At 42.7% G+C, this 27,600-nt stretch overlaps 3 protein-coding genes across 5 annotated transcripts in view; 1 reads left to right on the top strand and 2 right to left on the bottom strand.

Annotated features, from left to right (window-relative positions):
* CHEK2 (checkpoint kinase 2) overlaps positions 1-27,600 on the bottom strand; it is a 135,648-nt gene that overhangs the window by 62,959 nt on the left and 45,089 nt on the right. The gene's annotated exons all lie outside the window — the stretch shown is intronic.
* CCDC117 (coiled-coil domain containing 117) lies at positions 1,815-17,158 on the top strand. 3 transcript variants are annotated; one of them, XM_066370595.1, is made up of 6 exons: positions 1,815-2,130; positions 2,768-2,818; positions 7,475-7,699; positions 8,360-8,497; positions 8,582-8,620; positions 13,280-16,185. In XM_066370595.1, the coding sequence occupies exons 1-6, from the start codon at positions 1,949-1,951 to the stop codon at positions 13,515-13,517; spliced, it is 873 nt and encodes a 290-aa protein (XP_066226692.1). In that variant the 5' UTR covers positions 1,815-1,948; the 3' UTR covers positions 13,518-16,185. The 3 variants fall into 3 exon arrangements, with proteins under 3 accessions (XP_066226692.1, XP_066226694.1, XP_066226693.1); XM_066370597.1 differs by lacking the exons at positions 8,582-8,620; positions 13,280-16,185 and adding an exon at positions 16,963-17,158; XM_066370596.1 differs by lacking the exon at positions 8,582-8,620.
* Positions 20,815-27,181, bottom strand: XBP1 (X-box binding protein 1). Its single transcript, XM_066370576.1, is given in 6 exon segments — positions 20,815-21,943; positions 22,255-22,362; positions 22,365-22,400; positions 23,929-24,057; positions 25,746-25,842; positions 26,890-27,181. Coding segments are annotated over 6 exon segments (1,167 nt in total). The 5' UTR covers positions 27,129-27,181; the 3' UTR covers positions 20,815-21,385.

The raw sequence follows: 27,600 nt of genomic DNA, 5'->3' as shown, positions 1-27,600 counted from the left end.
CCTTGACCAGGCAAGCCTAGGGTTTCGAACCGGCGACCTCAGCATTTCCAGGTCGACGCTTTATCCACTGCGCCACCACAGGTCAGGCATGTTGCTTTCTTTTGAATCATAGATTTTGCTTACCTTCATTCCTTGCACCTTCTAGAAAAGACTAAGATACCCAATCATAGAATTATCCCTGCTTCCTGACAATATTCATTCCAGAAGAAGAGCTCTGGTTCCTTGAATCTTCCCCAAAAATCACTTAAGACAGACCAATTCTGAAGAAGTGTTCCCTTTGCAGATAGACTCACTGGAAGGAGTCAATAAACACATCTTTGTTCAATTATAGATATGTTCTTGGTGGTCTTTGACTGATGAGCACTAACGGAACAAGCAACTCAAAGTGGATGAGGGACCTGGCAGGATAGCTCAGTTGGTTAGAACATGGTTCTGATACGCAAAGGTTGCAGGTTTGATTACCAGGTGGAGCACATACAGGAACAGATTGATGTTTCTCTTTTTCTCTCTCTCTCCCTCTCCCTTCCTCTCGCCCTAAAATCAAAGTGGATGATGGTGCCTTTTCCTGAGAAGAAATAAACTGGACATAATCAGTGTTTGGGGTTGACCAACTCTGCTAGCCCCTCTGGTAAGCCTATGTCTCTGAATGCCCCAGCTCTGAGGTGTTTACTGACCCTTCCTGCTGTTCCCTATAAGGCATCACCCACTTCATTTATATTAAAACATGAAAGGAATTAATAGCTGATATTTAATGAAGAATCTCTACCATGTGCCTAGAAGTGTTTTAAGCTTAATGCTATATTTAACTTTATATTTAATTCAATAGTCTTAGCGGCCTTTTTTTTTTTTTTTTAAGTTTTATTTATGGATTTTAGAGAAAGGAGAGAGAGAAAGAAAGGCAGGGGCTTGGAGGAGCAGGAAGCATCAACTCATAGTTGCTTTTTATTTTTATTTATTTATTTTATTTTTTATTTTTCAATAGTATAACCACTTTGTTTTTGTGTTTTTTTTTAATTTTATTCATTTTTTAGAGAGGACAGAGAGAGGGAGAGAGAGAGACAGAGAGGGAGAGAGAGAAGAGAGAGAAGGGGGAGGAGCTGGAAGCATCAACTCCCATATGTTCCTTGACCAGGCAAGCCCAGGGTTTTGAACCGGCGACCTCAGCATTTCCAGGTCGACGCTTTATCCACTGTGCTACCACAGGTCAGGCTATTTTTTTTTTTTAATTTTTATTTTATTTTATTTTATTTATTCATTTTTAGAGAGGAGAGAGAGAGACAGAGAGGGAGAGAGGGGAGGGGGAGGAGCTAGAAGCATCAACTCCCATATGTGCCTTGACCAGGCAAGCCCAGGGTTTCAGACTGGCGACCTCAGCATTTCCAGGTCAACGCTTTATCCACTGCACCACCACAGGTCAGGCCCATAGTTGCTTTTATATGTGCCCCAGGGTTTGGTACCTGCGACCTCATTGTTCCAGGTGGATACTTCATGCACTGCACCACCACAGGTCAGGCTCTAATCATTCTATATGTTTAATTCATTTACTTCTCCCACAAACCCTATGAAGGTAGATACTCTTATTATTGGGCCTTACTACTGAGAAAACTGACGTACAGAGACCTTGCAGAGTGAGGATTCCAACCAGTGTCATAATTAAGGCGGGAAAGAGCCGTCCTCAAACTTGAGCCGACTAAACCAAGGTAGCCATCTTGTTTGTAGTCTTGAAGGACCACAACTCCCGGCATTCCTTGCGGCAATTTTTCGCCATACACAACAAATCCCGACGTGCCCCTGGGCGGTCCGGGGTGGAGGGTTCTAGAAGGCGTGACGTGAGGTCAAGAGCGGGCTCTGAGGCGGGCATCTCTCGGCAATCGCTGTGGCCGCAGCTGCGGGGCCCCCGGACGCGGGCGGCCGGGACCGCGGGTGCAGCCCCCTCGTTTGCCCGGCCATGGCCGCTCTCGGTCGGCCCTTCAGCGGCCTCCCTCTGAGCGGCGGCTCGGACTTGCTGCAGCCGCCGCCGGCCTTCTCCGACCAGGCCTTCCCGCTGGGGGCGGACGGTGCAGAGCTGGCCCCGCGGCCGGGACCCTGTGTTTCCCCGCACAGCCCTGACGGGAGCGCTGCGCGCGGACGGTGAGGACAGACGGGCGAGGGGAGGGCGCTCCCTCGTCTGGACCCTCCGCGGGGGGCTTCTCAGCCTCAGTTTATAGATGAGGAAACTGATTAAGTCGCGGGAGGTCGCACAACCCGGGAGTCCCGTCGGGACCTCGGCCCGCCTGCTCCTCTGGGAAGTGAGGAGACTTTCCCCAGCTCAACCCGATCCGCGTAGGATCGGAACCCGGGCCGACTGGAGCCTAGTTGTCCCCGCGGCGGGGACACGACTCGCTTCTCTTGCAGGCACGGCGAGACTGCCGATGGGAACAACTTTTAGCTTTTCAGCAAAGGGGGACAGAAACGGGTCCTCGAGAGCTTGGGAGTCAAGTGCTGATATCGGAGCCTGCCCCGAATACGTTTTCTCTGCGTGGGTTCTCCCTGAATTCGTCTCCCGTGACCGTGACAGGGTAGCACGTTGAGATTTCAGTCTCCAGTTAGTCAGAACCTCGGTAAATGTTACTTGAATGACTTTGTGACCTGTCTGTTCACCCCCCTCGGCAGGGAAGCGGCGGCTGGGAGACCTCTGGGTAGGAAGCATATTGGAGCAAGAAAGAGGGGTGCTGAAAGCGCAGCTCAGTGCATGTCTTAGTTGACCGATTTCTTTTTGTTTCAACAGTGTTTCCGTGTCCTGTAAAAAGAAACACAAGCTAGAGCAGGACGATGATGAGTAAGTTTCAGGTGCCATTTATTCACTGAACGGTCATTAATTTACCCTGTTTTATACCCTCAGTTGTTCGTTTTAAGTGAACAGAGGAAACATGAGATGTCTCTGAAAGGGGGCACAGGAACCGATAAAATTGGGTGCCTTTTAGAGAAAGTAACTGGGTGTCTGGCGGAGCTGGGGACTTCACTCCATCACAGATTGTCCGGTTTGAATTTTGAGCCGTGTGAATGTTCCGTGCACAAAGTAAAAGAATGCCAACTGTGTAAACGGAGGCATAATTGAATAAAGGCTTACTTTCCGTGCTCACAGTTCTCTCCGGAAGCAACCCCTGTTGCTTGTTTCCTATAGCTCCTGAGGAAGGTAATTTAAAAACTGACAGGCTTACCGCTGTATATATCTTCATTTGTGAGATCTTGTTCACACTGTGCAACACGTTAATCTGTTCGTTTTACTGTCCTGTAGCTTGTTGCGTGTAGACATGTAGAATTCTACCGGATTTCTTTTTCAACAGTTGAATCCTATGTAAAGCTAGGGATAGATAATCAGTTTCCTGTTGATAGATTCTAAGTTATTTCTAATTGTTTGTATTACTGACAAATCTACAGTGACCATTCCTTATAAGTTCTTTGTATATATTTGCAAGTAGATGAATTTCTAGATGGGGAGTTGCTAGGTCTTAAAGTGTATGCATTTTAAATTTTGAATGGGAGTTGTTGCCAAGTTATATTCCTTTTAGCAGTGGGAGTTCCTGTTTTTCCATCTTCTCACCAGATCTGTATTTTCAGGATTTGGGTTTTTTTTTTTGCTTTTTTTTTCCTTCTCTTCCAAGTGAGAGAAGGGGAGATAGACTCCCAAGTGCGCCTGGACCGAGATCCATCCTGGTCTGTCTGAGGCTGATGTTCTGCCCATCTGTGTCCATGCTCCCAATTGAGCTATTTTTAGTGCCTGAGCCATCTTCAGTGCCTGGGGCCTATGCACTTCACAGCCATAGCTGTGAGAGGGGAAGGAGTAGGAAAAGGGGTGGAGAAGCAGATGGTCGCTTCTCCTGTGTGCCCTGACCGGGAATTGAATATGGACATCCACATGCGGGGCAGACGGTCTACCACTGAACCAACAGGCCAGGGCTATTTTTAGGCTTTTTGATCTGATAGGCAAAAAATTGAATCTCATATATAGGCAGTCTGTGAAGAAAAGAAATGAGTGAAGGAATTTTCCAAAAAAGATATTCAAGTGACCAGCAAAATGAAGAGATGTTCAACTTCATTGGTCTTTAGGGAGGTGCATATTAAAGCCAAAATGATATTGCAGTGGTCATGGAGCACCAAGAACACTATGGATGAGAATATAAATTGGTATACAGCACTTTGGGAAACAGGTTGGCATTATCAGTAAGTCAAAGGTACATGTACCTTTTAACCCACCAGTTCCCCTCCTGATCAGGAAATACCTACAAGAAAGTTCATAGCATCCTTGCTTATATAATAGCTCAAAACTGGATATAATAGCTCAAAACTGGAAACAATCCAAATGTCCCTTTGTTGTAAAATGGGTAAACTAAATTACCAATTCCATAAAATGGGATTGTATTCAGCAAACAAGAAAAAAACCTACTACGCTTATCAACAGTATGTGTCTTGTGAGTATATTATGAGCAAAAGAAATATCGCAAGAATGTATAATTCCCTAAATACAAGGTTCAGAAGCAGGCAAAACAAAATATTAAGGATGCATGTAGTATGTGTGATAATGTATTATTTTTTAAAAGGAAGTAATTACCATAAAAGGTAGTGTTTATACCTGTAGGGAAGAGCGAATAGAGTACCATTTTGGGATAGTGGCAGTCTATCTTGAATGTTATTTTCAGGGATACTGGTTTTGCAATTATTCTTTAAAGTGTATGTTTGTACTTTTATGAGCATAGGATTTCATACTTAAAAGAAATTACATCAGCCTTTTAAGCCATGTGTTTACTTTGTGTGAACTGTTGATGTTTTTGCAAACTTTTTATTGGCTTATTGGTCTTTTTCTTATTTATTGATAATAATACTTTGTTAAGAAATCAGCAGTTTATTAATGTGTTATAAATGTTATCCCCAAATTTGTCATTTATCTTTGACTTTAAGTATGATTTATTCGGCCTACAGAAACCTTGGCTTTTTTAACCTTGTTGATACATAGGCTAATAAGACAGTAGATTTCAAAGTTGCCTTAGTTTAAAAGCCACTGGTCCAGGCATTCTTTATGTTCTTTATTGTCTTGGGATTGCTGTGGGTACACAGGGACCTCTTTGCTTTTATCTTTTGAGGTTCCCTATAAGAGATTATTGAATAAAGGATTTCTATGTTAAAAATAAAAAGTCTGAAGTATAAAAACTATTGAATTTAAAAGTTAATCACCTGTAACTTACAGATTGAGGCTCTGGGAGGATGAAGGACTCGACACCTGGGTGTCTTAATACCCAGAAGTATGCTGTCCAGCCGCCACTTCCATAGCTCATATCAGTACTTTGAAGTCATTTATAGTACATTTTCCTTGGGACTTTATCATCATTGATCTCTAATTGATTGCAAAATAGACCTATAGACATGAAATAATTTAGTCCAAATCATGTTGGAGATCAGAGATCAGAACCCAGCACTTACACTCAGTTTCATTTACTAGTTGAATTGTTAGATGTGCTAGGAAAATACCTGTTCCCTTTAGATTTATTCTGCTTTTCTTAGCTAGTTTCTTATGTTAACTTTTCTTTCGGCTTTCCAAATCATCAGACTTTAAAATATTCAGGCATTACAGAAATATTTTTTGTATAGCTAGATATTCTTGCTATTCTCTTTTGAATTAAAACTAATTATAAATTCTAGGTTCAAGAGAGTATTTTATTACTTGTCAGATTTCATACACCAGAGACTTTAATGTTGATTTTTATAGTCTTAATGTGGAATAGAAACTTCTTATGAAATCTGTGCCACTTCTTTTGACCTTCTTCAGTTTTAGAGGATGAGAAGCTTGTGATGGTCAGTAAATTTTCATGGTTACAGAGTTGTGTTCTGGTCTTGAGATTGCACTTACTGATGCCTGTACAATAAAGTACTTTTGATCTAAATACTTAAATAGAACTGGTCTGGTTGTCTGTTTAACTTGCTTCAGACAGATTTTTTTTTTTTTTTTTTTTTTTTTGTATTTCTCTGAAGCTGGAAACGGGGAGAGACAGTCAGACTCCCGCATGCGCCCGACCGGGATCCACCCGGCACGCCCACCAGGGGCGATGCTCCGCCCACCAGGGGGCGATGCTCTGCCCCTCCTGGGCATCGCTCTGTCAGGACCAGAGCCACTCTAGTGCCTGGAGCAGAGGCCAAGGAGCCATCCCCAGCGCCCGGGCCATCCTTGCTCCAGTGGAGCCTCTGCTGCGGGAGGGGAAGAGAGAGACAGAGAGGAAGGGGGGGGGGGTGGAGAAGCAGATGGGCGCCTCTCCTATGTGCCCTGGCCGGGAATCGAACCCGGGTCCCCCGCACGCCAGGCCGACGCTCCACCGCTGAGCCAACCGGCCAGAGCCCAGACAGATTTTATAACTAAACTGGACATATTATAGTGCTTGCAAATCCCTGTTCATAGTAGTAAGAGTTTGAATAGTTGAACTTTCCTAAGTAGGCTTGATGTTTTAGTGAAAATGGCACAGAGGTTTAGTATTTAAGAATTTTGGGGTCTGTCTGGTGCCCAATATGTAACTCTGATATGTCACTTTGGAGGTGGCAGTTTAGTTTTTTTAGATCTTAGTTTCCAGATCTGCAAAATAAATTGAATTCAATGAACTCTTAAGTTCTCTATAAAATACAAAGTTTTCTAGGAAGTAAAGATAGTTTATATTTGAAGGTGGGAAAATAGTACACCCCGTTAGTCAAGAACTCAGAGTCAGATGACAGTATGACATTTTGGAGAGGATCAAGAAATCAACAATATCATTAGCACCTGTAGTATTTGGAACAGACCTGATGAGGCATATAAATATTTGCCATAAGGGAATATAGAATGCCTCCAGACCACCTCCCCGTATGACCAGGTTGATAGCTGCAGCAGTGTGAGAAAATATGATTGGTGCTGAATTGCTGCTTTGTGATTTTTAGTTTCCTTACTCCCAATTGACTTATCTAGAGCCAAATAAATAAGAATGACTTTTAAGTTCCCACATTGAATACTTTTATTTATTTATTTTTTTTAAAGATTTTATTTATTGATTTTAGGAGAGGGAGAGAGAGACAGAAAGGGAGAAAATGGGGGCAGGGTACAGCGGGAAGCCTCAACTTGTAGTAGTTGCTTCTTATATGTACCTTGATCAGGTAAGCCCAGGGTTTTGAACCAGCAACCTTAGCATTCAAGGGCGACACTTTATCCATTGTGCTACCACAGGTCAGGCTGAACACTTATCATTTAAAAAAGCAAAGTCTTGCAGATACAGCGTAGTTTTACAGAGAGCAATAGAAGAAAGCACCTCAACAAGGTTGTGAGAATGACAGAAAACAAAATGCGTGATTTTCCATCTTATAAGCACACATTGTCAAAAATTATTAGTTTTTTCATATAAGAAATTGGTTAGAGATAGGGTTGATATACATTTCATTTATATTAGTCAGGATTTTCATTAAAAAAAATTTTTTTTTCCAGTTGCCCAGTAAGAAAGAAAAGGCTAACTGAAGCAGGGCTCTGTGCTGGTCCTAATGACTGGATTCTTTGTGCACATCAGGATATAGAGAGTCATGGAGTAAATCCATGCACTAGTGGCCTTTCTGCACCTGGCATGTTAGATGTTATTTGTGAAGAAATGGATCAGACAACTGGAGAACCACAGTGTGAAGTTGCCAGAAGGAAGCTTCAGGAAATTGAGGACAGGTAAATGGGCAGCTTGTATAGTGGACTGCGTGTTATTCCTATGTAATGTTTCTACTCTTTTAAGATAGTCTCTAATTCATTATTTGATGATACCTCTCAGAGAAACTAAAAATAAGGAAACTTCAATTGTACACATTAAATATTAAAGTACTCAGAACTGTACAGAATATTTTCACTTAATGTCTCAATATAATTTTTGGTTTATGAGAGTTTTCAAGAACACATTATTCAAATTTTATTGCACCTAATGGGAAACTTTTGTTAGATGAAATGTTGAATAACTTTTTTTTTTTTTAAGATTTGTATTTATTGATTCTACAGAGACAGGAGGGTAGGGGGAATCAAAAAGCATCAACTCATAGTTACTTCACTTTTGTTGTTTATTGGTTGCTTGTCATATGTGCCTTGACCCCGCAAGCCCAGGGTTTTGAACAAGCAACCACAGCGTTTCAGGTCCATGCTTTATCCACTGCGCCACCACAGGCAGGCGACTAACTCTTTTTTATATATTTTTTTCATTCATGTGTAACCTCATAGTTTACTTGGAACTTTTGCTGTAGCACCTATTGCTTTTACCCTTTTTTAAAAACATTTTGTTCAATTACTATACTATATAATAGCTTGACTAAAGTTTTCTTTCTTTGCTTCTGCTGCCTTTAGGATAATTGACGAAGATGAAGAAGTTGAAGCTGACAGAAATATTAACCATCTCCCTAGTCTTGTCCTTTCTGACACCATGAAAACAGGTTTGAAGAGGGAATTTGATGAAGTCTTTACAAAGAAAATGATTGAGTCCATGTAAGTTTTGATTCCTAGTATTCATTTAATTATGATATTGGAGGGAAAACCCAGCGTCTCTAGACACTGCCTGTTCTATTCTAGCTATCTTCATCTCCTGGTTACCAGCCAAGTGAAAGCACAGTAAGTATTGGTTTGTTTGTTTGTTTGTTGTAGCACAGTGGGTTTTGTATTATATTTCGCCCAGGTTGCAGACAGACCTTTTTAGTTCATTAGGATGAGCAAAATGCTGTGCAAGCAGGTGTCTGAGGCATGCAGAAGTGGCTGCTTTGCCTCCTTGCCCCTGGATTCTTTTGAAGTCCTGAAATGCACTGTATTCTATTTGGCAGTGGGAGGTTTGGCAAGAGAAAACTCATTCTCTTAAATTCTTGTGATAGAAAATAGGATCCACATTTTATTTGTTTTTATTTAAATTAAGTTTCTTGAAACAATACTTAGTCTTTCTACATGCTATAAACTCTGTCTTTTCTCTTTCATTTTATTTTACTTAGACAGAGAGAGACAGACATACAGGAAGGAAGAGAGTTAAGAAGCATCAACTCCATAGTTGCAGCAGCTTAGTTGTTCATTGATTGCTTTCTCATATGTACCTTGACTGGGGACTTCCAGCCAAGTCAGTGATCCCTTGCTCAAGCCATCAACGTTGGGCTCAAGCCAGCATGACTTTTGGGCTCAAGCCAGCCATCATGGCGTCAATTCTATGATCCCATGCTCAAGCTGGCACACCCATGAGCTGGTGAGTCCATACTCAAGCCTGCAACCTCGGGGTTTCTAACTGGGTTGTCAGCATCCCAGACTGACACTCTGACCAACACCACCTCCTGGTCAGGCAGGATCCACATTTAAAACCTTTTGTTTACCTGACTTTTTCAGTTATCCAAGAACTGTCAAAACGCAGGAAATAAACAGAGTATGTCTCCCAGCAATCAAAATAGTTACCACAAAGGCTACAAGTCAGTGCTCATGTACTTGTTTCATAGTGTTTATAGCTCCTCAGGTCTTTAGCTCTAATAACCATTTTGTCCCTAATTTAGGACACAGTTTAATGAGTTCATTTTTCTGGGTTCCTGGATTAACAGAGAGGAAGCACAGAAAAAGCTAATGGGCCTGACCAGGCGGTGGCGCAATGGATAGAGCATTGGACTGGGATGCCGAGGACCCGGGTTCGAGACCCCAAGGTCGCCAGCTTGGGCTCAGGCTCATCTGGTTTGAGCAAAGCTCACCAGCTTGAGCCCAGGGTCACTGGCTCGAGCAAGGGGTCACTCAGTCTGCCATAGCACCTGGGTCAAGGCACATATGGGAAAGCAATCAATGAACAACTAAAATGCTGCAGCAAAGAATTGATGCTTCTCATCCTTTCCCTTCCTGTCTGTTTGTCCCTACATGTCCCTCTCTCTGACTCTCTCTGTCACAAAAATTAAAAAATAAAAATAAAGCTAATGGGAGCAGAACAGACACATTCGTAGTAGTGAGTAGTAAGTCTGGTGGGAGGACAAGAAAGGAAACTGGAAAGCAACACAACCTAAAAAGCCAAACATCCTGGGGTTCATTAACATTAGAACTAATGATAGTACTATAATTCTTGTAGTCCTATTCCTTGAACCTAGATGATCTCAAGTCCTCATTTTGAGTTATAGGCAAGTTATAAGGTGCCATTTTAGGTATTGCCTAGTTAAGACTTGATACTTAGTGAGTGAGGGTACCTGTCAGATATCTGAAAAATTCTCTTAGGACAGCAGTCCTAGTGATGCTAGGAAGATAAGGCATTATTGCCTTTGGCCTCAGTGGGTTCAAAGCTGCTACTTGATATTAGATTACAGAGGTTTTGCATTAGCTTCCTAGTTTGAGCTTATAATTAACTACCTAGCCCTAGGGGTGGGTAAATAGTTTAGTCAAGAGTAAGCAGGTCACATTGCCCTCCAGCCTTAAACATACCACTTTCTGCTTTTGGTAGTTTTCCAGAAGCTAGCCTCTGGAGGTATTCTTTTTTTTTTTTTTTTTTTTTTTTACAGAGGCAGATAGACAGGGACAGACAGACAGGAACGGAGAGAGATGAGAAGCATCAATCATCAGTTTCTCGTTGCGTGTTGCGACTTCTTAGTTGTTCATTGATTGCTTTCTCACATGTGCCTTGACCGCGGGCCCTCAGCAGACCGAGTAACCCCCTGCTGGAGCCAGCGACCTTGGGTCTAAGCTAGTGAGCTCTCTGCTCAAGCCAGATGAGCCTGCGCTCAAGCTGGCGACCTCGGGGTCTCGAACCTGGGTCCTTCCGCATCCCAGTCCGATGCTCTATCCACTGCGCCACCACCTGGTCAGGCTGGAGGTATTCTTTATTGTTTGTTTTATTTTGCTTAGTTGCCTTTGAGCTCCAGAAACCATGAGACCATTAGTGACGGGCAGGATTGGGCTGGGGGCAGACATAGGCATCTGATTTATTTTGGCTTACTGCAAAAAGCATTATACTACTTTTCTTTTTTAATTTTATTTATTGATTTTACAGAGGAGGATGGCTGTGGAGCAAGACATATCAACTCACAGTTGCTTCACTTTTTTAAGGTTTTATTTTTTTATTTCTTTACAGAGACAGAGAGTCAGAGGGATAGATAGGGACAGACAGACAGGAATGGAGAGAGATGAGAAGCATCAATCATCAGCTTTTCGTTGAGACACCTTAGTTGTTCATTGATTGCTTTCTCATATGTGCCTTGACTGCGGGGCTACAGCAGACCGAGTAACCCCTTGCTTGGGCCAGCGACCTTGGGTCCAAGCTGGTGAGCTTTGCTCAAACCAGATGAGCCCGCGCTCAAGCTGGTAACCTCAGGGTCTCGAACCTGGGTCGTCCGCATCCCAGTCCGACGCTCTATCCACTGTGCCACCACCTGGTCAGGCCACAGTTGCTTCACTTGAGTAGTTCATGCTTGCTTGCTTGTATGTGCCTTGACTGGCCAAGCCCAGGGTTTTGAATCAGCGACTTTAGCATTCCAGGTCAACGATATATCCACTGTGCCACCACAGGCCAGGCAGCATCATACTCGAGCTATACTAAGCAAAGGGCATACTGAGATAATTCTTTTTTTCGAGATACTTTTTTTTTTTTTTTTTTACAGAGGCAGAGATAGAGAGGGACAGACAGACAGGAACGGAGAGAGATGAGAAGCATCAATCATCAGTTTCTCGTTGCGTGTTGCAACTTCTTAGTTGTTCATTGATTGCCTTCTCACATGTGCCTTGACCATGGGCCCTCAGCAGACTGAGTAACCCCCTGCTGGAGCCAGCGACCTTGGGTCCAAGCTGGTGAGCTCTTTGCTCAAGCCAGATGAGCCCGCGCTCAAGCTGGCGACCTCGGGGTCTCGAACCTGGGTCCTTCCGCATCCCAGTCCCACGCTCTATCCACTGCGCCACCACCTGGTCAGGCTTTTGAGATACTTTTAATGTGTTTGTTCAGTGTTTCATTTTCATTTATAATGGTTAGGACAGTGGCTGGCAAACCGCGGCCTGCGAGCCACATGCGGCTCCTTGGCCTCTTGAGTGTGGCTCTTCCACAAAATACCATGTGCGGGCGCTACCTCTATAAGGAATGGACCTACCTATATAGTTTAAAAAATTTCCCTCTCGGCCCTGGCCGGTTGGCTCAGTGGTAGAGCGTCGGCCTGGCGTGCAGGAGTCCCGTCCCGGGTTTGATTCCTGGCCAGGGCACACAGGAGAAGCACCCATCTGCTTCTCCACCCCTCCCCCTCTCCTTCCTCTCTGCCTCTCTCTTCCCCTCCCGCAGCCAAGGCTCCATTGGAGCAAAGTTGGCCCAGGCGCTTAGGATGGCTCTATGGCCTCTGCCTCAGGCACTAGAATGGCTCTGGTTACAACAGAGCATCGTCCCCGGTGGGCATGCCAGGTGGATCCTGGTCAGGCGCATGCGGGAGTCTGTCTGACTGCCTCCTGGTTTCCAACTTCAGAAAAATACAATAAATAAATAAATAAATAAATTTGGCCCTCAATAGAAATTTCAATTGTTGTACTGCTGATATTTGGCTCTATTGACTAATGAGTTTGCCAACCACTAGGTTAGGACAAGACAGTAGCCCACATCTGCTAATATTAATCATATTATTAAAAAAGTTACAATGTTAAATTAAGGGCCTCTTTTTTTCCTATTGGTTGTTTATATAACTTCTAATCACAGTATCAGTACAGCCATTTAGTTTGGTTAAAAATGCATTCAGGCCCGGGCCAGTTGGCCCAGCAGTAGAGCATTGGCCCGGCATATGGAAGTCCTGGGTTCGATTCCTGGCCAGGGCACACAGGAGAAGCGCCCATCTGCTTCTCCACCGTTCCCCCTCTCCTCTCTATACCTCCCCACCTCCTGCAGCCAAGGCTCCATTGGAGCAAAGTGGGCCGAGGTGCTGAGGTCGGCTCCATGGCCTCTACCTCAGGTGCTAGAATGTCTCCAGTTGCAGTGGAGCAATGCCCCAGAGGGGCCGATCATCGCCCCCTGGTGGGCATGTTGGGTGATCCCTGTGGGGCGCATGCGGGAGTCTTTCTTGATTGACTCCGGGCTTTCAACTTCAGAAAAATGCAAAAAAAAAAAAATGCATGCAGAACTATAAAACTTTATGTATTTGAGTGTCCTTTCTAAAGATTAATTTGGATTATCCTTAATCTCTTATTTTGATGCCATCAATGTTTATTTAACTCTATATAGTAGATAGCACACATTAGCTTTTCAACATACAATTTTTATTTTCACGTTCTAAAATTCTTGATAAAAATCTATATTTTATGTCTTAGGAGCCGTCCTTCCATGGAGCTTGTGCTCTGGAAACCTCTCCCTGAACTTCTTTCTGATAAGCCAAAGCCATCATCTAATGCTAAGAACTACACAGGAGAGAGCCAAACTAAGCATGCCGCTGCGGGCACTGCCTTCCCTAGGAGAACGGAACTGTTCTTGGAACCTCGGCAAACAGGGATGCCTATTTACAGTAGTTTGGAGACAGCTGCTTGCACAGAAGAAGAGATGGAACTCTAAAAACCTGTTTCTATAATACTAAAGTTGTCCAATTTTAGAAGGCACATGTGTTCAGTTGTGAGCCTACTTATATCATATAGGGACTTGAAAGTTTTGTGAAACGGGTGTAAGAATATCTCCACCTATGATTTGGGGTGGAACTCTCATTTTGGGTAGCCATTTCTTAAATTTAGTTTTTTGTCAAGGAAGCTTGTCTCAAGGGAAAAGCTGTCTGTTTGAGAGATTATTTTGAGATTACAGTCTGCAAAGGCAAGTGTAGTAAATACGTGTGTAAGGGTGACTTAAATACCTGTCACATTGTCTAAAATCATTCAGATACTTGGAGAATATTCAGGCACTTGAGTTGGAAAAGATTCATTAAGAAGAAGGGTACTGCTACTACAACTGTGCCCTGACAGTTGGATCACAACTTCATCTGTAGATAGGAGCTCTGTTTACAGTGGTGACTATGATCGGGAGGAAGGAAGAAAGCAGTAGCTTAAGCCTATTGTTAAATCTAATAGAGGCTCTGAAAGGTGTACATTAGTTGTCAATTCAATGTAGCTAAATTGATTAAATAGCTAGTAGCATCGTGGCTCACCTCTTTGCCTCTGAAAATGCAATGAAAATACAAAGAAAAGGTTTTTCCTTTGAGGGTTTTTGTTTTGTGCTATTGTAGCTCCTTGGATTCCCTTGCATAATTGATAAGCTGAGCTATTCGGTAATGTTTACAACTAATTAACCTTGAGTGATAATTGAAAAAATTTTGAGGTAACCCACGTGTAAGTAAGCTATGGGAGAAGCATCTCTTAAGTAATCCCGAGGAAGTGCTGCGTCAGCTAAGCCCAGCATTGGTAACTTCAGTAGTTAAAAAAAGGGTTGTACCTGTATTAGCAAGTTAAGTTTCTAATGTTAATTTAGAAAACAATGACTGAATACTGAGAACATATGGGCAGGTGATGTTGAGATTTACTGACATAGCCAATTTGCCTAGTGCTTCAGCTATTGTGCAGTAGCCTAAAAGTTAGAAAATAACTTCCTGCTAGCAGGAAATCTTCATATTTCAGACCTAAACCAACTCAAAGGTGTCCTTTGGGGAAAACCAGGATTGACTATTTTTATTTCTCAGGAAGAACTCTTCTGTGTGGCAAGGACTTGGTAGTGCAAAGTGAAATGACAGTTCCTTTAATGCTACAGAATATTCACTATAATTTATTAAATGAGTGTAATAGTGTTATGCTGGCCCTTACAATAGGAGACCACCCCATTTCTTTTTGTTTTCTGGATTTCTTCCCCCTTTGTAGGAATTGGATACATTGTGTAAAACAAAGTGATTTATGCCAAGTATAGAGGTAACTTTTTAGAAACCTAGCTCCCTGGCATTTTTTGGAACATGCTGAAATCCCACCCCTTGTTACAGATGGCTTAGAAGTCACAAGTCTGTTTATTGGACTGTTTCTTCTCTTGCCTTTTGCTTCTGCTTTCTCTTTCTGGATGGTCAGGAAAAGATTTAATGTTTAATATTTAAACAATATATTTAATGTCTACATAGTAAAATTATTCACACTTCAAACCAGTATTTAAACCAGTTGGAAACCAGCTAATAGTTTCTTAATCTCAGATTTAGAGATGAATGTAAACTGTATTCTGTTGAAATGTGCAAATGTTTGATTTCATGCCATTTGAAAAATTCCTGCCTTTAGGTCATTGTTTAATGGGACCAACTTGCAAAGTTTGTAGCCTTAAAGAAATGTTCATGCTAAAAATTTTTTTCTAGTACAACCCAAAAACACGAATGACTGCTTGGAATATGGAGTTAGTCCCAGTGTTAGGGTAGAAGGGTAGGTGACAGCTTTCCCAAGAAGCACCCAAACACACTGACTGTCTACTATAGGAATTGTTGGGCAGGCCTCTGATCAAAGGTCTGTGTGATGACAAGGGGGAAAGAAGAGCCCCCCAAGCAATGCTCTGATTCCATTGGTAAATATAGGAGAGAATTAAGATTCTGTTAAAATCTTAACTTGTTTCAGGAGTTAAGCTGTCTGACATGACAATTATTTCTGCAGGAAAATGGATGTTGAATGCACCTTTTAAAACTTCTTGCATATGTTTGTACAAAAATTGTCTTCATCCTTGTGGTGCTTATTCATCTGAGCCGACTTCACAGTCCCCATGCCTCTGCTCTGTTTTTCTTTTGTAGCATAAGGCTTTTGCTTTTGCCTTAAGGTTTCCATGGAATAGCAGGTCTTTTCGTTTTGTATAGATTTTCAGCATGGATCAAACATTGGCTTTCTATGCTAATGTGTGAAGAGAAAAAATTATCTAAAGCAGGTGCGCTTTAATGAACAAATGTATATTTTCTCTTAGTTTGAGTAGGGTGTGTGGGTGTTTTTAAAAAAAATAAATATGAAGAAAGTCCAGTTCTCACAAATGTTAGTCAGTTAAATTTACAAAAACCTTCATTCTTGAAAAGGTGCAAATGTAAAATTTAGAAAAATAACTAGAACCATGAGAAGAATGTTTACCAGCAGGTTTGCTAATTATTTTGGAATTGGGACTCTGTTTTGTTTTTTAATAGTGATCAGAATGGTGCGGTACTAGGAAAGTTCTGGGAAATGTCAGTTTTACTTTAAATGAGAATCTGCTGTTTCTGTATTTTATTGTTTTCAATAAAATTTCGTGTTTTGGACTTTTTGAGATACTATCTTTTTGTATTTAAGTAATAGCCACTTCTTTGATTTCCTCTAAATTGTATTTGAAGTAGCATATCAGTGAGGGTCTTAAATATATCCTGAAGAGATGATTATGTTAGATTAAAGTTTCATAAATGAATAGCTATTTGCAAAACAGGCATACTATGTTTTGCCATTCTAAAACCCTTAGACTGCGTTCCACTCTTCTTAGCAGTGTACTACTCTTGTCGATCAACAGATTGGTAATGGTGATAGATTGCCAGTATTCAGATGGCAGTGGTGACTGAGTCTTCAAAAATATTGAAAATAGTATACAGAGGTCAGTTAACCTTATTTTGTAAATTTTTTTTTTTTTAAAGGGTAATTATTTATTTATTTATTTATTTATTTATTTATTTTTTACAGAGACAGAGAGAGAGTCAGAATGAGGGATAGACAGGGATAGACAGACAGGAACGGAGAGATGAGGAGCATCAATCATTAGTTTTTCGTTGCGCATTGCGACACCTTAGTTGTTCATTGATTGCTTTCTCATATGTGCCTTGACCGCGGGCCTTCAGCAGACTGAGTGACCCCTTGCTTGAACAAGCGACCTTGGGTCCAAGCTGGTGAATTTTTGTTCAAACCAGATGAGCCCACGCTCAAGCTGGTGACCTCCGGGTCTCGAACCTGGGTCTTCTGCATCCCAGTCCGACGCTCTATCCACTGCGCCACCGCCTGGTCAGGCATTTTTGTAAATTTTTTAAAGGACTTTATTAATGTAATTTTCAGAGAGGAGAGAGAGAGAGGAAAAGAAGAGAGAGAGAGAAGGGGGAGGAGCAGGAAGCATCAACTCCCATATGTGCCTTGACCAGGCAAGCTCACGGTTTCGAACCTGCGACCTCAGTGTTCCAGGCCGACACTTTATTCACTGCGCCACCGCAGGTCAGGCTAATCTTGTTTTGTTTTGTTTAATAGGTTTGGTACCTTTAAAAATAAGGAATAGGAACATTTCATGATGTTCAATTACATGACCATTCCTTTTTTTTTTTTTTTTTTTTTTTACAGGGACAGAGAGTCAGAGAGAGGGATAGATAGGGACAGACCGACTGGAACAGAGAGAGATGAGAAGCATCAATCATCAGTTTTTTGTTACGACACCTTAGTTGTTCATTGATTGCTTTCTCATATGTGCCTTGACCGCGGGCCTTCAGCAGACCGAGTAACACCTTGCTCAAGCCAGCGACTTTGGGTCCAAGCTGGTGAGGTTTTTTTGTTTTTTGGGGTTTTTTTTGCTCAGGCCAGATGAACCCATGCTCAAGCTGGCGACTTCAGGGTCTCGAACCTGGGTCCTCCGCATCCCAGTTCGACGCTCTATCCACTGTGCCACCGCCTGGTTAGGCCATTCCTTTCTTGAGTTAGGTCACTGGGTGGCAGTATTGCATGCATATTTACAACCATTGTTTGATTAATGTGGATCCCCAAATTAAAGGACAGGCAGAGTTAAGTTGGGGTTGCAATTACAGAAAACTCAGGATCTTATTTTTTCACCAAAATTTGGAAATCACAGGTAAAAATTACCTTTTAAGTTCTTTTACAGGTTTGGAAATGAAAACCTTAGTAGTGAGTGACAAGATAGTATTATAATCCAATTCACCAAGTCCGTTGTTCAGTGGTTTTACAGCCTTTTTTGCATCAATACCTAACATGTCATTTAGATTTCATTAAAGTGTGGTTCTGGCAATGTAATTTTTAATTCCTTGAGGGGGAATATCAGTTTGATTCAAATATTCTACCAGTGGCCTTTCACAGATGACAGCTCCAACAAATTGAGGATGTTGTTGTCCTTCAACAATTGATTACTAGGTAAATAAGCCAGTCTTCCTGTCCCTTAAAGAACATTAGAAGTCAGAGTATAAAGATTTTATTCTTAGAAAATTAGACTTTATGCCATAAAATATTCCTGGAATAGGCAAGTATGACCTTCTGCCTACAGTTCTGTGCCTGCTTTGTAGTTGCTGCAGTAGTAGACCTAGGAAAGAAAGCACAGACATTGGTGCTACAAGGCCCAGGGAAATGGTGTGCAGGCGTCTGTCACCTGATGTCTTTTTTTTTTTCCTTTTTTTTTTTTTTTTCCAAAGCCAGAAACGGAGAGCAGACAGACTCCTGCAAGCGCCTGACCGGGATCCACCTGGCACGCCCACCAGGGGGCGATGCTCTCCCCATCCGGGGCATCGCTCTGTTGCAACCAGAGCCACTCTAGCGCCTGAGGCAGAGGCCATGGAGCCATCCCCAGCACCCAGGCCAACTTTGCTCCAATGGAGCCTTGGCTGCGAGAGGGGAAGAGAGAGACAGAGAGGAAGGAGAAGGGGAGGGGTGGAGAAGCAGATGGGCGCTTCTCTTGTGTGCCCTGGCCGGGAATCAAGCCCGGGACTCCTGCACACCAGGCCGATGCTCTACCACTGAGTCAACCGGCCAGGGCCTCACCTGATGTCTTTTAACCTCAATTAGGGACAATCCTCTATGTTTAATAGAAATTGTTTTGATTTTGTAGGAAAAAGTCTTGATTTTTATTTCTAACCATTCACTTTAATATTTCAATATAATGATGCCCTTGAATACCAAGTGTTTTCTCAAGACTGAGCGGTGTTTGGTAATTTCACCCATCTGTGCAGACAATGAAAACCCCAGTAGTCTATACAGGTTATGTATGTCCTGTGTGTCATTTCTGTTAGTAACAGCTGCCTCTTTCATGTGATGTCATTGAATGTAAATTACTTGAGCCTCAACCTCCAGATGCTAGTACTATTATAGTGGAAACTTAAAATGCATCTGTAGTTACATCTGCTTACACAATCCCTAAATAGATTTCCAGGACTACAGTCTTGTTACAGAAAGTCAGGTGATCAAGTTTTTAATCTGGGGACAGCTGGTTACAATGCAGAAACTAAGAGTTTAAGTGGGCTTGCATGTCAAGCACCAGGATTAGGCTTTGGCTTCAGTGATCAGGGATCTTAGGCCGTCTTGCCTTCAAATATCCTGTGGACATGCTTCCAATCACACCATAAAAGTTTCCCTTGTACTTGGTTGAAACTATAGCCTGCCTTGCCTTGCTGCTTGGGACTCTGAATCTCATCTCCTTTTGTGTACCCATTCACTTTAACCTCTCCAGAGGTTGTCTTAATAAATACTGGCATAGAATGCTGGCATAGGTGAAATGTCAACAATGAGGGAAACCCTTTAATATCTTGTAAGAGTATTCCCAAAGAAAAGATGCACCAAGAAGAAGGATGAGGTCAACAAGTCTCTAGTTTTAGGATTGTATTAATGTCTCTAGGGTTTTTCCTTGAACAGGTTCAATCTTTTATAAAAGAAGTTCTAGAGTACAGAGGGGTCCTCAGGTTACAACAGTTCTGTTCCTATGACAGTAATGTAACCCAAATTTTGGTGTAAGTCGGAACACTCTAGCCTAAGTCATTTACCTATCCTAACACAGTTGTAAAATGATAATCTAGAACATAAAAACACAACTAAGCCACAGGAAAAGGAAAGGCCATAAATGTACACTGCACTGCGTATTCTTCCACAGCACGCAAACTAGTTTACCCACATAGTTCGTAAGTACGATGCTTACGGTGTAAACCAAAACACTCGTCTCAATTTCTTCAAGTTTTTATGGGAGTGTACGTCATAAACTCAAAAGGTCTTATATCAGGACCGTGTATCTAATTCTGTAAGATTTAAAACCCAGCCTGACTAGGCAGTGGCGCAGTGGATAGAGCGTCGGACTGGGATGCTGAGGACCCAGGTTCAAGACCCTGAGATCACCAGCTTGAGTGCAGACTCATCTGGTTTGAGCAAAAGCTCACCAGATTGGACTCAAGGTCGCTGGCTCAAGCAAGGGGTTACTTGGTCTGGTGAAGGCCCGCAGTCAAGGCACATGAGAAAACAATCAATGAACAACTAAGGTGTCACATTGTGCAACAAAAAATGATTGATGCTTCTCATCTCTCTGTTCTTGTCTGTCTGTCCCTGTCTATCTCTGTCTCTGTAAAAAAATAAAATGAAAATAAAAAAAATAAAACTCAAAGTTGATTAGGAGATAATAGCTAACTTTTGAGTGCTTGGGATGGTGCCTAGCATGTTCTAAATGCTTATACCATCTTTTTGAATCCTTTAGGCATGTTAGAAATGGACTATTATACCCCTTTATAGATAAAGAATAAAGTGACAATGTCCAGGGTTACCCAGGTAACCTTTGGCAGAGTTGAACCCAGGAAATCTGATTCTAGAAAATGCTCTTAATTCTTTTAATAATGGCGAGAGAATCTTGGTATTTAATGGCATATCCTCTCACATGAGATGGTATAGCGAAGCAGTGGTTAAGGCATCTAGCTCTTAACCACTTACTAGCTGTGATATTGGTCTGTTAGGCTGAGCAAACTCTCAGCAATAGAGTAACTGCTCAGAGCAAATTATATCACTTGTGGTCACCAGGAATTGGAACAACACTAATTACAAGGACCAACGTTCAGTCATTTAAAAAAGTTGCATGCTTACTAAAGTTGGATCAATTACCATGGCAAACAGTGAAACACTAGAGAACGTAAGACAAGGTCCAAGAAGGAATCAAGGAACAAAGACACTGCATTGCACTTTTTAATTGCATGGGTAGTTTAAATAAATGGAGAAAGCACCTTCCAAAAAAGTTAACACTAGCAGGGAAAGATTCCATCAAGCATTTACATAGTAAATTTCTTTAACTTTACAAAAGATTCTTGATCTTTACTTGAACTGTACATGAGGGAAAATGAGCCCCCCCTCAGGTAGGTTTCTTTGTTTGCAGAAGCAAACTAAAGGACCTAAAATCGGAGGCAAGGCTGGGATGCTGAGAAGAAGAGAAATGGTAACAGGCCATTCATTCATAAATTCCCTGTCCAATGTACCTTACATAAATATTTTAATACAAACTATTGAACTTAAGATAAAGGTACAATATCAAAAGCAGTAATTCTGGATTACATTATTATATTTGAGTACCTTGGACTGCTGAATGTCGAAAGACAAAGCTTAGGGGTGACCTGTGAGGTTTGAACAGACAAATATTTTGCTGTGCACCTACTTTGGCTTTCTGAATGAAGCACAGATAGGCTTCTCTGCTGTGTTCTAGGCAGTGTAATAGTCAAGGAAAAGGGCAGGCTTTATTGGGTCATTTCCCTAGACACTAATCAGCTGGGGAAACAGTTCACTGGCAAAAGTGTCCTCCCAAGAATGGTCTACACCTAGCAAAGAGGACATGTCGCTGAAAGGGGAAGGAGAACCCTCATATCTACAGTCACTGTAAGAATCCGTTAGGCAGGAAGATGGCTTCAGGCAGTGGCTGGATGAAAGTAGATCTGGGATACCCAGCTCTGGAATGAAGTCATCTTCTACAAGTTCTTCCTTCACTGAGACAGTGAATTCAGGGCGATCTTTCTCTGAGGGGCTGAAAGGTGCTTCCTCAATTTTCACTACCACATTAGCTTGGCTCTCTGTCTCAGAGGGTAACTCTAAGACTCGGGGCTTGGTGTATACATGATCAAAACGAATCAGTTCATTAATGGCTTCCAGCTTGGCTGATGACGTCCCCAGTGATGAAGAAGGGGAGGCTGGTAAGGAAATGGGTCCTTCTGGGTCAACCTCTGGGAGTTGCTCCAGGCTAGCAGACTCTGGAGAAGGACATCTGAGGAACATGACTGGGTCCAAGTTGAGCAGAATACCCAACAGGATATCAGACTGCAAGAGGCAAAAATTGAATGGAGTCCAATGATTAGAATGCACCTGAGAATCTACCTAGAACACTTAGTACTAGGTTCCATAATGTAAATAATCATCACATTATAGGATAATCTCTGAAACCCACCAGACCCATTTATCTATACTTCACTCCATGTCCTGAATCACCTAGCAACAGGAAGGTAATCGATGTTCACCCCTAACCCAGCCCAAACTAACTTTTGCCCTAATCTGTCTGGTTAGGGATATCAGGAATCAAACATGGAATTAACTAATTATACAGTTTTCTAGTAAATCCAAATAATTCCTACCTCAGAGTCCGAAGAGTCAACACTATCAGAATCCATGGGGAGATGTTCTGGAGGGGTGACAACTGGGCCTGCACCTGCTGCAGAGGTGCACGTAGTCTGAGTGCTGCGGACTCAGCAGACCCGGCCACTGACCTCACTCCATTCCCCTGGGAGAAAAGACCAAAGTGAATAAACAGCTCAAACTGCTGAAAGTCCACAAGGAAATGCTCACTGGGCAACTGTGATTCTCAACTTTCAAGAAAGGAAACTACTCTTCAGAGCTGAAATCTTTCCCCTACCTTTCTTATTTCCATTTTCTTTTTTTTAATTTTTATTTATTTTTTTAAATTTTATTTTATTTATTCATTTGAGAGAGGGAGAGACAGAGAGAGAGAGAGACGGGGTAGGAGCTGGAAGCATCAACTCCCATATGTGCCTTGACCAGGCAAGCCCAGAGTTTCGAACCGGCGACCTCAGCATTTCCAGGTCGACGCTTTATCCACTGCGCCACCACAGGTCAGACTCTTATTTCCATTTTCTTGAGTCCTCCTCAAGAAAAGGTGAGAAAAAGGAGTAAGACTAATTATTATGATTTTAAAAAAATATTTATTGATTTTAGAGAGAAAGGAAAGGACACAGAGGGAAACACTGATTCATTGTTCCACTTATTCATGCATTGGTTGATTCTCTTGTGTTCCCTGACTGAGGACCGAACCCACAACCTTGGCATATCTAGACAATGTTCTAACCAACTGAGCTACCTGGCCAAGGTTCACTGTGATTTTGTACGCCATGATACATTTTGACTCCCCAAAGATTCAAGCAAGACTGATATTCTTAAATAATATCCTAACAATATTCTCCACAATAATAATGTTCCTCAATAGTAAAATAGTAACTTTAGGCCCAGAATCTTACTAATAGAAATTATTTTAAAGTCTGCTAAACATTACCTTTATAGAGTATAAGTGTGCCCTATTGTTAATCTTAAACCACTTAAGCATTGTCACTGAATTTGACATAATCCATAAATAGACTAAAAGCCATAAATCTTCTAATAGAGAAGTTTCATTATCAAAATGAGTCCTGTTCCTACTCATTAATATTCATCAAAATGCTACTATAGCCTGACCAGGCGGTGGCACAGTGGATAGAGCGTCAGACTGGAACAAGAAGGACCCAGGTTCGAAACCCTGAGGTTGCCAGCTTGAGCTTATCTGGTTTGAGCAAGGCTCACCAGCTTGAGCCCAAGGTCTCTGGCTTGAGCAAGGGGTCACTCAGTCTGCTGTAGCCTCCTTACCCCCAGTCAAGGCACATATGAGAAAGAAATCAATGAACAACTAAGGTACGCAACAAAAAATCGATGTTTCTCATCTCTCCCCCTTCCTGTCTGACTGTCCCTATCTGTCCCTCTATCTCTCTCTGTCACAAAAAACAAACAAACAAAAAAAAACCCTACTATAATTTTAGTAGCATTCAAAGCCAGATTTGACTGGCTCTCTTATTCTGGTTCTCAATACTGGCACATCTTTTGGGTATCAGTATTTGTTAGTGCTTGCTCTTAGAGAACCATATAACTTATTTTAACTCTTAGGACTTAGTACACACTTGAAAATAAATGTCATTAAAGAAAGATCATGTCATGTCACTTAGAAACAGCTCTCACATACAGCACCAAATAATGGAGATATTTACCTTGGTCTCTTCCTCCTCTTCAGTAGCCAGGGCATCCATCCCCAAGCGCTGTCTTAACTCCTGGTTCTCCACTACAAGGCCATGAGTTTTCTCCCGTAAAAGCTGATTTTCTAGCAGAAGTTTTTGGTTCTGGAAGAAAGTTCATAAGAGGTTTATTTGGGTTTGGGTTTTTTTTTAGATTTATTGATTTTTAGAGAGAGGAAGGGAGGGAGAGAGCAAGAATCATCAACTCGTAGGTGCTTCACTTTAGTTGTTCAGTGATTGCTTCTCACACATGCCATGACTAGGCAAGCCCAGAGTTTTGAACTGGCAACCTCAGCAATCCAGATCCACGCTTTATCCACTACGCCATCACAGGTCAGGCCATAAAAGGCTATTAAAACATATTAATCCTTTCACTTAATACACCTGATGAAGTTTCACTACAATTAATTTCCTTTCCTTCTCCTTTGGGAAAACTATGCTTATCCAGTTCACACTATATATCAGGAGGCAAGGTCAATTACTAAAAATAAGCTATTTAAGAAGTGCCATTTGCCTGACTGGGCGGTGGCGCAGTGGATAGAGCGTCGGACTGGGATGCAGAAGACCCAGGTTCGAGACACTGAGGTCGCCAGCTTGAGCGAGGGCTCCTCTGGTTTGAGCAAAAGCTCACCAGGTTGAGCCCAAGGTCGCTGGCTCAAGCAAGGGGTTACTTGGTCTGCTGAAGGCCCGCAGTCAAGGCATGTATGAGAAGGCAATCAATGAACAATTAAGGTGTTGTAATGTGCAACGAAAAACTAATGATTGATGCTTCTCTCCGTTCCTATCTGTCCCTGTCTATCCCTCTCTCTGACTCTCTGTCTTTGTTAAAAAAAAAAAAGAAAAAAAAAAAAAGAGGTAGTGCCATTTCACGGGGTCACAACACAATGCCTCTAACTACTACAGACCTCAGCAAAAGAAAACATTTAGCTTTAATTAATTTTTATTTAGAGAAAGGCAGGGAGAGAGAGAGAGAGAGAGACAGGAACATCAAGCTGTTCCTGTATGTGCCCTGAACCGGGGACCTAACCAGCAGCTTCTGTGCATTGGGACTACGTTCCAGCCAACAGAGCTATCCAGCCAGAGCTTGTGACTTGTAGCTTTAATTTTATAGAATCCTATCTTGAACTGGCAGGTAATAATAAAAGCAGACCATAGGCCCTGGCCAGATAGTTCAGTTGGTTAGAGCACCATCAGATACACCAAGGTTGGGGTTCGATCCCCAGTTATGGCACATACAAGAATTAACCAATGAGTGCAGAAATAAGTGGAACGACAAATTGTTTCCTTCTCTTCCTCTTCCTTCCTTTCTAAAATAAAATTTTTTTTAAAAAGTGAACCAGAAAAACAAAATATGTACAAAAAGGAAATAAGAACAATATAAATAATCCTTATATATTCAGGATGTGTAACTGGCAACATTAGGTGGATCCTAGAAGGGAAACGGAACAGTTGGTGGGCTTTGGCCAAACCAGGAAGGGGCTCAAGTTTATGCAATGATTTCCTATCTGCTCTTAATAATTTTAGTGCTAACTTGATAAACATTTGTATAATGTTGCAATTCCCCAACTTTGAAACAGATCTAGTACCACATGCCAGAGGGTCAATCATTTCTTTCATTAAGCTTCACCAATTACCTATCTACCTAACTTAGGTTGGTTTAACTTTTATTTACATGTTCAATTTTATTTCAAAGACACTGAAACAACTTGGGATGGATAGAAAATATCAAAACATTTATCAAGAGAGGATATATAATTGATAAAAGAGAAGAGTTTAGCCTTAAGTATTTTTACCTCTTCTTCCAAATCTACCACTTGTTGTTCCAGCTCACTCATTCGAGCTTTCTTTCGGTCTCTGGCGGTCTGAGCTGCTACTCTGTTTTTCAATTTCCTGAGAACAGAAGGGACATAACACACTGAGTCATCTCAAACCTTATTTATCTTTATTTGAAAACTTGGCCAGCTGGTGCTTTCACATAAATTTACAATATAAGGTAGACTGATGGTAAAATACACTTCAGGCTCTACCACTCAATAAAACAAAACAAAATAAAAATACCGCCTTCTTTCAATGTAGCTTAAAGACCTGCTTTACTCTCTCCCATATTGTTTTATTCTCTCCCATATTGCATCATCCACCTCAGTCTCATTCCAGCCACAGCAACGGGGCTGGACACAAATATTTTTCATGTTGCATCATAAGAAATTTCCTCCTCCCCTTTCCACTTCCCTGTTGCTTCCTGATTCCAATTCCCTTGAACAGGATTTAATCTGGACTAAATCTGGTGAAGGCTGCAATTGTGCTATGACATAAACCCCTTCTCCCCAAACACCAGATCAAATAAAGGAGAGGTTGATGCCTTTCGCTCTAGTGCTGAGATCCCAGGCAGTCCCCTGATGGCTCGAGCCTGTCTGCTCGAGGGCACTTAATAGATCAAAGTGTACATTGACCACAAAAGAACTAACATTGCAGAGGGCTAAGTAATGGGCATTTCTCACTTAATTTTCCCCAAAGACCTCATGAAGTAAATAGCATTTTAAGGCCGCAGAGGCTTTGACTAGTGAGCCTTACCAAGATCACAGCCCTTTCGACACCTGTCATTTCAGCTGCCCCTAAAAATAAAGTAGGTACACTGAAAGAAAAGCTAAACGACCGGTCTGTGGTCACACTGCAAAAGGGCCTGGAACGCAGATGCCCGCATACCCAGCTCTAGGCATCTCTAATGAGATAGAAAAGAAGGAAATAAAAAAAGGCCTGAGCAGCCATTACTCAACTCAAAGCAGCGGATCCGGTCAGTCCAGGCTTCCTGCCCCGCCCCACCCCACGCCACGCTGGCACCGGACCCGCCAGGCCAAGGGCGCCCGAGCGCTGCCCGATCCAGACCCAGCCCTCTGTCCAGGTTTCGGATTTGGTCCCAGACCCGGGTCCCTCGCCCACCTCCGCAGCGCCTTCTCCTCGGGGCTTAAGTGTGTGAGGCGCTGTCGCTTTCGTGCCTGGGGTGGCCCCCCGCTCTCTGCCTCCGGGCTGGCTCCTCGCTGACCCGGCAGCATTAGTGGCACATTCCGGCCGGCCGGGGCTCCGGCGGCAGTAGCGGCGGCGGCGGCGGGCTTGCCAGACAGAAGCAGTACTTTGGCGGCCCCGGCGGCCGGGCTCTGCGCGGATGCCACCACCACCATGTCCAGAGAGTGTCTACGCGAGCGCGCGCCACCGCTGCCCAGCCTCCTGGCCTGGCCGCGCCCGGCCTTTCTACGGTCGTGGCTCCCCGCGATTGGCTAGCGCCACGTGACGCTCAGCGGCACTCGGTGTCCATTGGTTCGGACGGCCTGCAGGGGCGGGGCCAAAGTGTCCAGCGTGGCAGCAGCTTTTCCCTGTAAGGTGTGCGGGGGTATTTTCCCAGGGGGCGACCTGCGGGAGTCAGCCTAAGGATGGTGCAGGCCCGGAGGACGGGGGGGCTGACTCGTGAGGAAGGGTCGGTTCCAGGCAGAGTTTCCTTAACAAACTAATTTCCCACCTAGGCTGACGCATTTTTATTCTGAATGACAATTTAATTCCAAACCGAGAGATTTCCAGACTGACAAATTTTTACCTAGACTAACAGCTTTTTCCCTCTGGCTGACAGAATTTTATCTCGTGTGCCACATTGTACCC

This window comes from Saccopteryx leptura, chromosome 2 (assembly GCF_036850995.1).
Source record: "Saccopteryx leptura isolate mSacLep1 chromosome 2, mSacLep1_pri_phased_curated, whole genome shotgun sequence".
NCBI lineage: Eukaryota > Metazoa > Chordata > Mammalia > Chiroptera > Emballonuridae > Saccopteryx > Saccopteryx leptura.
This window is presented reverse-complemented; position numbering and strand designations above follow the sequence as displayed.

Bases quoted from the DNA above. Each gene is read 5' to 3' on its own strand.
- CCDC117 (XM_066370595.1), top strand. From the start codon at position 1,949: ATGGCCGCTCTCGGTCGGCCCTTCAGCGGCCTCCCTCTGAGCGGCGGC. The intron at 2,131-2,767 runs GTGAGGACAGAC...TTGTTTCAACAG, and splicing joins GGGAGCGCTGCGCGCGGACG to TGTTTCCGTGTCCTGTAAAA. The intron at 2,819-7,474 runs GTAAGTTTCAGG...TTTTTTTTCCAG, and splicing joins CTAGAGCAGGACGATGATGA to TTGCCCAGTAAGAAAGAAAA.